Below are 15,431 nucleotides of genomic sequence, written 5' to 3'. Positions count from 1 at the left end.
AGGCTTTTATGAGGAAAGACAGATCTTTTTGCATATGACAGGTTTGCTGGTATTAATGCGTCAGCCGGCTCCTTCAACTAAGGTATTTTAAACTTAACTGGAGCTTATAATTCTTAGTCTGATGTTGAAATACTGTAATGGTACTCTGTGTAGTACCAGCTATGTCCAGCAGATGTCAGCCTTGCAATATGTATTTTTTTTAGAGCCACTGAAAGCATCTGAATGAGTCAATGATGCATCTATGCGCTGTGTCAGACAAATGCAATTTTGCAGCTACAGTGTCAGATTTTGGCTTTTAGCAGTAAGAATGGTTATGAACACTGAACTGAATTTGTTGGGATGCAAAGATCTTTAGGAAAGGAAAAGTGGGACTGTTTGCAGGTTTTGTTCAAATCAAAAAACCCAAATAGTCCTATCTATTCCCAGTTGTTTATAAAATCACTCAAGGTAAAACTTCACGCTTGACTTCGATGACTTTATGGATGTTTTGACTTCTGGACTGAAAAACGGAGTTTTTGTTTTCGTGATGTTATAAAAAGTGGCAATGACAGATGTGTCTGGTTAGGTGAGGGATGATTTTTGCTGGATTGTTTGACTCAAATGACAGTTACAGCTGAGCACACTTGGCCTGGCAGGGTGATGTGAACGAGACTGGCGAGCGGGATCAGAGCTTTGAGGCATAACATATGTAAACAGTGGAACTGCAGAAATACAATCACTGGCAGAGACAGTGAGGACTGGTCTCATTCACTTGAGCTTGTTTATTAGAAAGCCACTGCTGCCACATGCGAATGTAAAAGTCTTAAACAGAAAAGCACATTTTGCCTTCATCCACTTTTGTCCACCGTCACTCAGCCACATCTTTTTCTCTCCTGCTTTTCCCTCCATCCTTGTTGGGTTCTTCCTCTCTTTGTCTTTGTTACCTTTTTCCTTCCTTTTCCCGAGCCTCCTGTTGCTCAACTTTCCATGTGCTACTTCTTCTCTTGGCCCCACGTTTGCTTTCCCCTCTCAATTTTTTTAAGCTTCTGCAAGCAGTTGCACAACATTCTGCGAGGAAAAAGCTCCCTTTTTTCTCCAGCAGGCTTGATTGACAGCACCCCTTGCACGCTCTGCAGTAGTCGTAGTGTGTGTGTGTGTGTGTGTGTTTGTACGGGATGCATGCATCTCAGTATCGTCCTGTGCCTTTTAGAAGTTTAACTGCAGCATTTAGTCTTTTTGCAAGAGCCTGTGTTGGTATGTTTTTCTATGTGTTAGTGCTTTGGGGAAACAGAGCTACAAAAGCCAGTTTAAAGGTTGCAAAAGAGCTTTCACACTCATTCATCTGTGGACTGCAAGCGCATGTGCATGCACGTACACACACACACATACACTCACACGTGCGTGCACGCACACGCAGGGGTTGTGTGTTGACTTAAGAGTTAATGAATGGATGATTGAGGGCTGCAGGGGTTGGGGAAAGCAGTGCCGTGGAAACAACCCCTCTTTCCCAGGAAGGGAGCACAGAACAAGAGTTAGAGACAAAGAAAGGGATGGAAAATGAGTGTCTCAGAGGCAGAATGAAATTCAGAGTGTGTGTGTCGAAAGCTCAGGGGGCTGTGGGGCAAACTACTTAAAGCAGAAGCATTTGAAGCCCCTAATAAAGCAAGTAGCATGTACTTGACAAGCACCCAAAGGGAAAGAGAGAGGGAGAGAAGCAGCTGTTGGAGGAGGAGAGTGAGACAAAGAAGGAGCAGGGGGCTGTCCTTACTTGCTCTTCACTGAGAGGACTGTATGTGGGAGGAGGCAGAGAGAGAGCTGGAGAAAAGAAGGGGCACAAGAAAGAAAAAGAGCAAGCAGGGAGCAAGCAGTATGTGTGGTGTGTGAAGGAGAATACATCTGAAATCCTGTGAGTGGTTTGCATAGTTGCAGGCAGCCTCTTCACCAGCCTCTCCTGCGCTGCACAACCTGGGCTAAGGGACCATGCAGCAACCCTGGACTCTTCCCTGGCTCTGTGCTCTCCTGCTGGGGCTGATGGGGTTCCTGGTGTCGGGCTCAGACTTCCAGCATCACAAATACGAGGACATGGTACGAGCTCTGTTTGCAGTGCAGAGCGAATGCCCCTACATCACGCGCATTTACAGCATCGGGCACAGCGTGGAGGGTCGCCACCTCTATGTCCTGGAGTTCAGCGATAACCCGGGCAACCACGAAGCATGTAAGTAACACCTGATCCGTTGTTTGACAGCCCAGTGACATGCTGTACAATGATTTCATGTTGCATTTTATCCCGAAGTGGATAATTGGCAGAAAACGTGATGGATGGAAGTAATTTAACAGCTTAATAATTTAATCCCAACTCCTCAAAAAAAGCTGATAAACATCTGCAAATGATATTAATCTATGATAGATTTCGAATGCACAACCTGTGCTACTGGCTCCTCATCTGTCTTGTACTTTTTGCCACACACAATGAGAAGAGCTGGCAGGAGACTGAGCAGTCTGCAAGAGGCTTCGGTTTTATCTCAAGCTTTCGATTTTGCCTTTATGAAGCCAAACCACTGTGTGACTTAACAGTGAGGAGGAAAAGGTGAAATGATCCTGAATTGGGTGCTTTGAACATCACTGGTTGTAAACTGAGGAAAACTCAAAAGTGAAAACAAAAAAAAGGAAAAGAAAGAAGAAAGTGAAAGAATCGAGTCAACATCTGTGATTCATTTTGATTTTTCTTTGCCATCCAACCACTGACAAAATGTAGCAGATGACAAACAGAATCACTTTGAGTCATCAAGGATTTAACCCTGAATACACTCCCACAAAAACCACTGAATCAGCTCTTCAGGTATTTAGTTTGCAGCTAGTGTATGATTATATCCAATGTTTGCATTGGAAATTGGCCAAAATGTCATATCAAGGAAATGCTGTGGAAGATTTTTCCATTCTTGCATTTAAAAAAAAAAGCTTGACAACTGAAGGGAATGTTTTTTTGGCTCCAGCCAAGCCTGCTTTTTTTCTGCGTGTTTGCATACTCGGAAGCTTCCTTCAGTAGAATTGAAGGATGTAGGCCTGTTCTGTCGCAAGGTGACCGAGGGTGAAAAACAGGAACTGAACACTTCATGAAGGGGGAGTGACCTGAGGTGTAGTCTGGGTCAAGCCTCCTGCACTCTGTACGAAGTTCATGTGTTTCACATACTGCTGAATGAGTGTGTGTGGGTTTTCTTTCTTTCTTTTTAAACTACATGCTGGAGCCAGCGCTGTTTTGTGAACTCATGGCCAGTTGGAACTGTGCTAAAGAAAAAGAGGGGAGTTGCAATGCCCAGCATGCCATTTGGATGCCTGAAACAATTAGTGAAGGGCGCTGATAGATTTGAAAGTATCAATGACGAAAAAAAACACAAGCGCTTATTCTTTGATGTGATGGTTTTAGTGTCAAATTTAGCGCAAATTTGTATCTAGTGTTAAGTCATAGGTCTGACCTCTGGCAACCGTGCTTGGGGGTTTTTTGCTTCCCTCAGCAGTGATTAATAAAGGGATCCTCAGGGGGAAGAAACCCTGCACAGAGAGCAAGGCTGATACATTGGTGGCAAATACACATAACTCATCCAGATAATTCAATCAGCACAATTTCCAGAGCTTATGTCTGTAAGAACATCCTTATCAAGAAATTTCTGCGACTGTGGCGTCCTGCATGTGTTTCCTCAGGCCATCTGTTTTAAATGTGGTACTTGACAGCTCTGTGTGGCTTTTTTCGTAACTTCATGCCCCCTCTGCTTCTCCACTCCCTCCCCAGTGGAGCCCGAGTTCAAGTACGTGGGCAACATGCATGGCAACGAGGTGCTTGGGCGTGAGCTTCTCATCAAGTTCTCCCAGTTCTTGTGCGAGGAGTACCGAAACAGAAACCAGCGAATCGTGAGGCTGATCCACGACACGCGCATCCACATCCTGCCTTCCATGAACCCCGATGGCTACGAGGTGGCTGCCAGACAGGTAATTTGAGCTTTAGGCTTAGACGTGCCAAAACAAAACTCCCTCTGGGACGTCTCTGGCTGTGTTTTTTCAAAGAAACCGTCCCCCGCGCAAAGAAGGAGAAAAAAAAAATCTATATTTTCTTTTCCCTTGGTTTTGTTCTTGGCAGTGGAAATATTAGAAATGTTGAGGTCCCTGAGTGAAACTAAACACCTGCGAGCCACACAGCTCAATCCATCTGATCTTTTAGGGTTTTTAAACAAATACGTGTGTGTGTGTGTGTGTGTGTGTGTGTGTGTGTGTGTGTGTGTGTGTGTGTGTGTTTGTGTAAGACGAGCGACTACGAGTCAAACAGTAGTTGATGATGATTTTTCTCCACCGTTTGCTTGCGTCTGTAATAATCCCATCTATCAGCTTCCCAAGAAAGCTCCTAACTTTGTGTCAGGGGTAATTATGGGCCGTGAAACAACTGATACACACGCAGACTGCTGCAACACAAATACACACACAGTCTCTTGCTGGCTAATGATATGTCCTGAAGCGACCAGCTTCACATGACAGTCCCTCTCTTTGCCACTCAGACGACACATACATACTGCACTGTAATTAGTTGCGTCAGCAGATGTTTGGGTGCAGCAGCATCTGTTCAAAAACGGCAAGGCAGTTTCATTTTAAAGCATCCTTGGCGACTCAATGTTGTGATCAAGCTTTTAGGGAAAAAAACAACAAGAAGAAGAAATCTTATCAGAAAACGTGAGCTATAGACACCAACACACAGGTCAGTCAGCTCTTTTGCAAAGTCTTAGAAAGTCTCACACTGAAATACAGAAGAAAGTCAAACCAATCAAAAAAGAGCTTCTTAAATTGCCCCCTTGCTTTACTTGATATATAAAAACATATAGTGACATTTAAGATTAAAAGTCCAAGCTAAAGATGCAAACAAAAAATTTCAAGGCACTCATAAAATAAAACAAGTCTACAGTTAGTGATGCCCCTGTGACGCTGCATTTAAGCAAAACAGACCTTTTAACTAAACTGAAATGTTAGCATCCTAACATGCTTGCAGTGACAGTGCTAACTAATTTGATGTTTAGTTGGAGTATTGTTTACCATGCTCACTGTAGTGAGGGGGAAAAGCTGTTCCCTTTAAGCCAGCTTTCTTCTGATTGCCTGTCCCTTGCATCCAGAAGGCATAACAGCAGGTAGGAGGGGCTTCTGTGCCCACAGCAGGTGTACCTGCTGTCTATGACATCATTAAGATCCAGCAGTAGAAAAAAAAACTGCCTAAGAGTGAGAACTTGAGCTTTTTGCTTAAAGTGCTTTGACTTTGGGTACTTTTAATCGATTGTGACAGTCTATCTGTCCGGCTGTTAGCACACTCAGTACCATGGATTTGTTGCACGGTCTTAAAACTCCGTTTTGGGAAAAATACTTGACTGTTGTTGCTCTATAGATAGCCTCTGAGGACTGGGGAATAATAAATTCAGCTTTGTTTTACTGCTTCCGAGAAATTGGAGCTCATAACTTGACCTCAGGAAACCTTAACGTCACAAGCCAAAATATGATCATTTAATCATTCTGGTGGGAAAGAGCAAGATTACTCACCAGTTTAAAAAAAATGTTTTTTTTGTGATCTGTGCATCAACAGGGTCCGGAGTTCAACGGTTACCTAGTGGGTCGAGGGAACGCCAGAGAAATCGATCTAAACCGCGACTTTCCGGACCTGAACGCGCTCATGTACTACTACGAGAAAACCAAAGGACGAAACCACCACCTGCCCCTCCCGGACAACTGGGAGCATCAGGTCAGTTCTGCTGAATACACGGAAACCGTTTGAGGCTGTACGTGTATGTTAAAGTGTCCATGTGTGTACGCAAGTATGTGTGGCTCGGAGCATATGTGGGTGAGAGAGAAGGAGGGAGCGAGGAGGAGGATGGATGAGGGCATTTATCATGCTCGTGTGAGCGTGTGAGCGAAGCTGAATAATGAGCAGCTGTAACATAGTTGGGTTATCTTGGCTTTAACTTTGTTGACATAAACAAATTCATGAGATCTGCACTGGATGAGATTCCAGTGCCAGCTGTGTCTCAGCTAAATAATAAAAAAGTCCATATATTTAAATGTGAGTAGACCTTGGTCGGTCCTCTGTATCATTTTGTGACTTTTTTCTGCGTGCCTGTATAGCCTAGACCTGTTTGCTTATCTTGCACATAGCAGGCTATAGCTCTTAGCATAGACACTGTGGTTGCCCTCATTCGTATTTGGAGTCTTTGAAATATGAAACAGGTGGGGTAACTGGCAACCTAGCTCCGCAAACTGGAACAAACTGGAACAAAAGCGTTGGTAAGTCATATTAGTTTGCATATTTCTTTAGATGCTGGAGCTGAGAAAACACCCCAAGAAGAAGAAGCAACCCCCCGCCAACAGCCTTCTTCTTCTCTGGGTCATAACATGTGATTAACTATATGCACTGTTTATGAGGACTTTGAGCCTCAGCTAAACATTTTTTGGTTTTCATCACCATCATGAGAAGTTACAGTGAGCCACTCTGCGGCGTCAGAGTGTAACTGTTACCCTGAGGCACTGGCTGACTCCTCACTTTGCTGCTACTTTACCCAAAACTGTCTGCACATTGCTATGTCTGCACTATAAAAGTACAGATGCTCTCTACATAGAATAGACACTATATAAACCTGCCACACTTACACGGTGACTGAGACTAAGGAAGAAAAATGTGCCTCAGAGTTTCGGCGTAAGCAGCAGAGTTCAGATTGGCTGTGGGAGAGACCTGGCTTTATTCTGGGTGATTGAATGGCCTTTGTAGCGCAATGTGTACTTATTTCAGATCACTGAAGTGTAAAATGAACAGTGGAGAGTAACATGAGAGTGCGTGCTGTCAAACAGTCCACTAGCCTGCCAAAAAGTACATTTTAACTATTAAGGTCAGATCCTTGGGGGTGTCTCGACTGCAGCCTCCAGTAGGACTGTTGTTCATAGTTTCCTTGAAAAATAAAATTCCTCCCTCTTAAGGACAGTCAGTTTTTATTATAACTGCTAGATAGCTTCATGTTTTGAGAACTGAAATATGAACCCAAAGTTGATTATATCTTGAACCGTCCAAATTAAAATACTTTTAGCTAGATTTAGTGATAGACTGTAAAGAAAAGACGGATATAATCCTCGTAGAAGTGTCTTAAACATACATTTAAACCCTTCTTCTTATGGGGAGTCCCAAAAAGAAATCAACTTCACTGACTTACGTGCACGTGCGGAGGAGGGGCGGGGGTATTTCAGCTGTCACAGGGCAAGAGGTGGGTAGAAGCCTACGAGAAAGGTTTCAGTGTTTTCCTTACGCATTTATGGTCTCACTTGCTCGTGTCAAGTCTTATTAAATATAACATGTTCACTTTGTAAATTATTTATTAGGGGGGGGGGAATGAAACAGGGTATGCTTTATGACAGGGTGTCAAACATAAGGCCCAGGGGCTAGAAATGCCCAGACAAAGACAAGGGTGTAAATTTGAGACTTCTAACTGTATTTTTGTAGTTTTACATTGCAGCTTTTCCTATTAATAAAGCCCTTCCCATGGACATTGATGCTAGCTACACTAATACAGTCACAATCAACTATAGACATTTCTGTTGGTCTACAGTAAAAAAAAACTAAAAATCTTCTCTGAATTAGTTGTGATAGTCTGTTCTGTATTTACAGGACAGTCTGAGCAATGAGCTACCGAAACCTTTTCTGTAATTTTACACGTTTAATTCTTATAATTTAAAACCAGAGTCGTGCTGATGAATTTCTTTAATTTAATACAGTTGCATGTTTGTTACCATGTCAGAAAAACTGAGGTGAACTCTTCTTTGTCCTATATTAAGATATCCCATGGATTAAAGGTGTAGTTTACTTCTTCATACTGGCAGAAATGGAAGTTTCACTGGTCCAGTTAAACTCAAAGTGAGCTGTATATGGTCTGTGAAATAAAAAATTTGAATGAGTTTGATATCTCGGCTTTAATCCAGTTGCCAAGTGGATTGCAAGCATGCAATGTGCTTGATTTCAGTTTATGAGGAGTAAATATTATCCTTTAGGAAACAAAGAAAGTCATATCAGTGCTTTAAAATGAATGCGTGATTGATTTCTCTTCCCTCAAAATAACTCTTTTCAGTGTTTTAAGCAGTTTTGACAGGGCATGTCATTACAGAGAAGTGGTTTCAGTGTAGTTTTCCTTTTCTTTCCCTGTCGCCACACCACTTTTGTTCCCAAGCAAAGGTGGAAAATTTTATTTTTTAACCTCTAACTGCAAAACCAGAGAGCCAGGGAGTCTGTACATATGACTGTCTCCTGATGCAGAAACACAAAAGGGTAACTGTGCTTGTCTTACAACTGCTTTATTTATGCTGGTCAGGAATACATTCTCACATAAAGCCTCAAGCCCTGCAGGCTCGAGAATGCAGCTTTTACTAATTTAGCTAAGTGATGAAACTTTCTTCACTGGAACAAGTGCAAGACTAAACTGAGATGTGCTAAAATAAGACTGAGAACTGGGCAGCAGCACATTTTCCAAGTTTCACTTTCATTTCTCTTAGAAATACCTTATTTACAGAGCCCCAGAAGAGCCCGACATAAAACAAGGCTCCTTTTGCAAAAGTATCCACTGACATTTGACTGGCCTCCAGAGGACATCCCTCACCCAGTGTGAAAACTAACTTAAGACTGTCAGCGATCCTCTAAGTGATCCAGAATGTTTGATTTGCTTCTCTTTGCATTTAATATGCGGTAGTATCCTCTGTTGTTGGTAGAGCTCTGCGATATGGCCGTGTCTGTCCTTCGTGTGTAACCCTACACCGCGGTGACAGCCCTTATTTCAAAGGATGCACAAGTATATATAAAGATCTACAGATAATAAATTCCTGCCGGCGTTCAAAACGGGAGCCAGACCTCTTGGTTACAGCTGCTCTGTTCAAGGTCACTGGGCTCTGATCAGCTTGATTATTCTTGAACAGAGTCAGACTGTGTTTATTGTCCTACATACCATATTCAAGGAGAGGTATTACGCCTCGTCTCCAAACGTGATAAATGGCTCTGAGAGTGTGAGGAGAGTTAACGCTGACAGAGAAAATAAATGGCAGCCCCAAGTGGAATTTCAAGGTCTGCAGCAATGCAATGGAGATGCCATCTGGCTGAGGCTGATCCCGTTCATGCAGAATTTGATGAATTAATTAGCAAAAAGATCAAAAACCTTTAAATCAGTTTGCATATTATGAATTATATGTACACGTAACTGTTGTGTTTCCACTCCTTTGTTGCTAAGTCCAGCTTCAGTTTGTGAATTTTGTATATTCTCATTAAATTTATCATTAACTGAAATGGTTGGTATTCTTTAACCATGAAGCTAACCATGCCTGATGCATTTAGGAGGAGCTAGGTGAATCATTAAATGTGCTTGAGCAAAGTAGAAGATTCTTTAAACTCTAACCATTTTTGCAAAATGATTAAGTAAAAAAGAAAGGCAGAGAGAAAATATGTCCATAAGGCAAAGCCAGAGGAAACCGGGGTTTGTCCAGATAAGCAGCCAACCAGAGAAGCCAGCAGCTTTGGATGAAAAGAAAACCAGATGTCAACCCGCTGATGTTGTTTGGGAAATATCTCAGGTGACGTAAAGGACTGTATGGGATTCTGCATTATAACTTATTTGATGATTTAGAGACATTTTGACAGGTTCTCAAGTGGGATTAGATTGTTTCATTTGGGGAATTGGAATAAAGATGCATGCATGTGGTCCTGCAAGTACAGTAAATCTTAAATGTCCTGCTTCTCATCCTCCCCAGGTTCAACCAGAGACTTTGGCTGTGATTAAATGGATGCAAAACTACAACTTCATCCTGTCAGCGAATCTTCACGGAGGAGCCGTGGTGGCCAATTACCCCTTCGACAAGTCGAGAGATGGCCGCATTCGAGGGCGGACCACCTATTCGGCCACGCCTGATGACAAGATCTTCAGAAAGGTGCGTGACAGATTCAAATTTCCAGATGTGACACACATCTCATACCGTCACTGCCTGTTGTGTGGGTATGAAAACACGTGCATGAATGGGCCCGTGTCCTTTTGTGTGTGATGACAGTTGGCGAGGACCTACTCATACGCTCACGGCTGGATGCACAAGGGCTGGAACTGTGGCGACTACTTTGATGAGGGGATCACCAATGGGGCCAGCTGGTACTCGTTGTCCAAAGGTGAGCAAAACGTCTTCTCCTGAGCAGAAGGGAAGACAACAGAAATGCGTAGTAAAAGCACAAGAGACTCACTTGGAGCAGTCTCTAAATTATTACTGAGGCTGGCTTTCGTAATTGAATTAATCGTAATTCAAACTAAATTATTTGCACGCTGTTTACATCTATTTTTGGCCAGTGAGTCTGCATCTGGATTTATATTATGCTGCTTTGGCACCACAAAAGTTAGTGCTGTAGCTCAACACCAACAACACTAACTGTTGTCCCGACCTCTTAGGTTTCCAGAGAAGTACTGGTTGCCAACATTCCAGTACGTACAAACGCATAATATAAACAGCTACTTAGAAAATAAACTATTACACCCCCGAGACATTTTGGAATTTGAAAGCCAAAGAAGATAATAGCTAAATTATCAGTTTAAATAAAAATGAGCTGAAAAAATGCCCCGCCACACGAGCACACAGTCCTCTATCCTATGTACAAAACACATTGTTCCTTGCCTACATGCAAAATTTCCATGTGCTGTGGAACAAACGCTGTAATTCTCCTGCTAAAGAAAGACAAGGCCATCTGAGCGATAGCTTCCTGCTGTCATTACCTTCAGCATGAATGAAATGCACTGACTGGCTCGCAAGGCACGCTTCTCCAGTGTCATCATGCACTGGGTCTGCGCTTGCCTTAAACCCCCTTACCTCTTGCACACTGCCAGCTAGCAGTAGAGCGGTGGACAGGGGGTGTAAAAAGGCACCCATTCAATACGATCCGCACCATCAGCAGGCAGCGTGCAGCACTCTGAAAAAGTCTTGAGTCACCTCTAATTTCTTTATATTTTGCTTCCAGGAAGCCAGACCTTGAGCAGTAGTTCTCCAAGCTTTCTGAAGGTCTTTCAAAGTTCTTCTTTAGACTTTTTATTTTTAGTGGAGTCTGTGGACCTGAACATTTTCAGTTGACTCCGTTTTTTTTTTTTATTTGATTTTTCTAGCAATTATTTATTTCATGGTCCAGGCTTTAAAGGGTTAAAGTCTACAAGGCAACCTTAGTGGTGACAATTCCTTTTTTTCTTTAAGTAAAGGATCCTTTAAATTTTAACTAAGGTGGAGAGGACCTCGCCTTTTAGTGAGGTTGAAACGAATCATACGGCTCAGCTGGCCTCCCCACCGCTCTTTTTTTTTGTGTAAAATCCCATAAACTCTCTATAAATGGAACTGAAGCTTGAAGAGAGTTTTGAATTTTGTGAAATTTCTTGTTATAGCTGAAAATATGCATTAATTAAACCTCCTCCTCCATGCTGGCAGAGACCCTCTCAGGAGTCACACAGCCTTAGGCGCTCGCACGAAACTTAAACTCCTCACCCTCTCATGGTTCGCTTAAAGGCTGGAAAACTTGTGTGCTGCTTTTTAATGAAAGCTTACAGTAATGCACTGTTACAGTAATGAATTCTTGGAAGTTAAAAAATACCAAGTTTATCCAACTCTCTGGGCATATATTCAGTTTCAGCTCAGTTAATCTGCAACTGCAACAATAACAATCCCCATTTCTTTGATGCGTAAGTCCTGATCCAGGCTGCTCTGGTTTCTCCTCAGCACTGTGAGTCTGATGAGCTTTTCACTTGAGTCATGCGAGCTTTTGAACTGACTGAAAACGCCCAGAGTCTCACTTAGAAGCAGCATGCTATGTTTATTTTACCAGGTCTTTATGCTCCAAGTGTTATGTCAGGGTCTGTGGGGTTACATATGAACCTTCCCTCCCTTCTGGCTCCTTGTACATTTGTTTTTGATGAAAAGTGGAGCCATATTGTAAAGCCAAAAACAGAAGATTGTTTTTTTTAAAGCAACTTATACTCCTACAATTTTGAACAGCTTCCTCAAGAGGCAAAGCGTGGTGGAAAAAACACTTTGAATCTATAAATATAACTAATGTGTCCTGTTGCAAAGACCTAGAAATCTAAAGTGAAGAGCCACATTAATACATTTATTGTCCTCCTAAAATATTTATCTGTGTTTCAGGCATGCAGGACTTCAACTACTTGTACACCAACTGCTTCGAGATCACTCTGGAGCTGAGCTGCGATAAGTTTCCTCCGGCATCAGCACTGCCGAGAGAATGGCTGGGCAACCGGGAAGCGCTGGTTTCATACCTAGAACAGGTTTGCACATGACGAAATTTGGCAAATCAGAGTTATACTGAAAGAGTATTTAATTTATTGGAGCTCAATGCACCACACATACACACTATTACACATAAAAACCCAACTGCCAGGAGTCATGAAGTCATGAGTCTGCTGCCCTGGTGTCTTGTGAATATTGGCAGTCGCCTCTGGGATAAAGTGACCAAAAAATTAGATGCGTGAAATTCTGTGTAATATGAGTAATCTGACTTTTAACCTTCTTCGAGGACGGAACAAGGCCGTGGTCTGAGGACAACAACATGTCCTTTATTCCACTGAGATTCAAAAAGCGATGCTTTGCCACTAATAATGTTTCTGTAAGGGTGGGCCCCCAGTTGCATACATTTTTTGCAAAGCACTAATTAAACAAACTAAACTGGGCCTGCAGATGCTGTTCTGGTCTTTCTTTAGCTGCTGAACACTGCTGAGCCTAAGGAGTGTTAATTAAGTCTGAGGTGTAGAAATGTAGCTTAGGATTCCTTCATATTCACTCGTATTTATTAGCACATACAGTATTTTCTTTAAAAAAAACATATTATTTAAAGTATATTCAAGTATAATCTTTCTCTTGTAAACATTAAGCAATAATTTTGAGCAAAATGCAACTGAAATGTATAAATAATTAATCATTTGGGAAAATATGTTTGGTATAAACTGAATGTATACCGAGAAAGTAAATTTAATTTGAACAGATTCCATTAAATCTAAAGTTTTGTAACAAATTGTACATGTAATGAAATCACTTTAAGTCAGTATTTCAGACTTTAGGTTTCAGGGTTTTGAGCGTATGTGCTAATAAACATGAGCAAGTGCTGAAAGCTTTGAAGAAACTTTCTGGATGAAGTCAAATGTCTTCAAAAAACTTAAAGAGGTCCAGTCACCTTCCTTTTTTAAGCTCTTAAGACTACAGACAGCTTTACACGTCAAACAGATGATAGGAATCCAATTTCCAAACCTTAGATTTTATTAAATATACTTCAATATTTGAAGTATGTACACGTTTTGTCTTTTCTCAGGTGCATCATGGGATAAAAGGCATGGTGTATGATGAAAACAACAACCCCATCAGCAAAGCAGAGATCTCAGTAGCTGGCATCAATCATGACGTGACCGCAGGTAACAGGGACTTTTGGTGTATATGTGGTTGTTATTTTTTTTTCTTGATAGGTGTGGAAGCTGGATTTATAGTGACTGATTGTCTAGTGTCCCAGCCGGTGAAATAGAAGACCAGTGTTTGATAACATCCGGTGTCAGTCTGTCATTTCAAAATGAGACAAGGACACATACTGCATGACTAATGGCAGGCACTAACAATAACTTCTGCATGAATCGAATGCCTCGAGCAGCCAGAAGTCGACTTTGAGTCTCAGTTCCATAAAAATATGATCCTTTGGAAATAAACCAGGATGAAACAAGACGCAACCTCGACAAGACTTTTAGCGATGAACTAAATTTTAGCATGATATCCAAATTTTAAAAGTGCATTCAATCCTCACACGCAAAAGGACAGTCGAGTGCATCTAATGGTGCGGTGTGGAAGTCAAGCACAGATATAACGGAGCAAGTCATCCTCTACTGGTCAGTGGTGGAAATGCAACTTGAGAGAAATTAAAGTCACCTATCAAGACACTCACCAGCCAGTTCAACAGGTGCATCTCGCTAGTACAGGGATAAGCCCCTTTTTTGCCTTTAGAACTGCTTTAATTCTTCATGCCACATATTTAACAAAGTACTGCAAACATTCCTCAGAGGATCCATATTGGCATGATGGCATCGCGTAGTTCATAATCAGTTTCCAATTTGGCACCAACAACTTTCTTTATTTAGTGTGAATTATTTTTTTATGTTAAAAAATTACCGTCATTGTCGACATATTGGTGGCACTCCAGGAATATGTTTAATTAAGATACAGCGACTGTACGAGTCTCATAATTTTCCTTACATGTGCTCCTTCAGGAGTTGATGGCGACTACTTCAGACTTCTGTTGCCAGGCACTTACGCTGTAACAGCCTCTGCGCCCGGTTATCTCCCTTTCACCAGCACTGTCACAGTGGGACCAGCTGAGGCCATACAGGTTGGTTTCTGCTCGTATGGTTGGTCTGACCAAACTTGCGGTTATTGTGTGGTGTGTGTGTTTTTATGTCTTCTAAATAAACTAACTCACACCTTTTATTCCATCTGGTCCCTGACAGCTTCATTTTTACTTGAAACCAGCACCAAAACAAAACCTGAAGGTGAAGCCGCACCACGGCAGGAGGAACCTCTCATCTCCTAAAGCTCCCTTGAAGCTTGGCCCAAGATGAGGCATGGACAATCATTTACAGGGCACACAGTCATAAACAAATACACAGAAGAGCTCGTACAAAAAACATACACATGCATACGCGTATGAATTATGTAAATGATACACAACCTTAACATACCTTTGTAGTCCTAACGTCTATTTCCTTTTTGGGTTTTGTTTTTCTGTATCAAGAAACTGTTGAAAGGCTGGTGTATTTATCCAACAGTTTTAATTTGTATGAACACAGCTAGCCTGTATTTGTAAAGGATATTTTTTTGGTTTTGATTACAATAATTTGATGGTAAATGAAAATGAAATTAAAGAAATGTTTTTATCATCTGTATTTAAGACTTCTTTATTATTGCTAGTTTATTGCTCTGAAAAACAGGGAATTAAAAAAAAGTGCACTCAGGTACACATTTAAAGCATATAATAGATATTAATACACTGATTCGCTGAAATGAACATTCATTTTTAAATATTTCGCATTTATTGATTTAAAAATATTTCACAGAATTGTCTTTGTCACATTATAAAATACTTAATTGGCCTTTAGACTTGATCTTGAAGGTTAATATTATTTACCTTTTTTGGTAATAACAATTCTTTTTCAAAAAAAATCAATGTCAAGTGAGTCAAAATGTGAACTCAAAAGTAACAAAAAAAAAAAAATGACAATAGGCACTCAGTAACACACAGTAAGATGAGGGTAGATCACGACACAGACAGATGAAAACACAGGGCTTAAATACGCAGAGGGAGCAATCAGGGAATGGGAGACAGGAGGGAAACACAGCTGGGG

The 15,431-nt window shown here is 41.5% G+C and overlaps 1 protein-coding gene across 1 annotated transcript; it reads left to right on the top strand.

The window, feature by feature from the left end:
* The first annotated feature begins 1,781 nt into the window (after window positions 1-1,781).
* Window positions 1,782-14,685, top strand: cpn1 (carboxypeptidase N, polypeptide 1). The gene is made up of 9 exons (XM_040038897.1): window positions 1,782-2,194; window positions 3,767-3,963; window positions 5,591-5,746; window positions 9,775-9,951; window positions 10,069-10,180; window positions 12,184-12,323; window positions 13,361-13,460; window positions 14,301-14,419; window positions 14,538-14,685. Exons 1-9 carry the CDS (start codon window positions 1,960-1,962, stop codon window positions 14,646-14,648), a joined length of 1,347 nt encoding a protein of 448 aa, XP_039894831.1. The 5' UTR covers window positions 1,782-1,959; the 3' UTR covers window positions 14,649-14,685.
* Window positions 14,686-15,431: the final 746 nt, after the last annotated feature.

Source organism: Simochromis diagramma, unplaced genomic scaffold, assembly GCF_900408965.1.
Source record: "Simochromis diagramma unplaced genomic scaffold, fSimDia1.1 OVJJ01000402.1, whole genome shotgun sequence".
Taxonomy (NCBI): domain Eukaryota; kingdom Metazoa; phylum Chordata; class Actinopteri; order Cichliformes; family Cichlidae; genus Simochromis; species Simochromis diagramma.
Note: the sequence above shows the minus strand (reverse complement) of the source record. Positions and strands in the feature narration are given on the sequence as shown.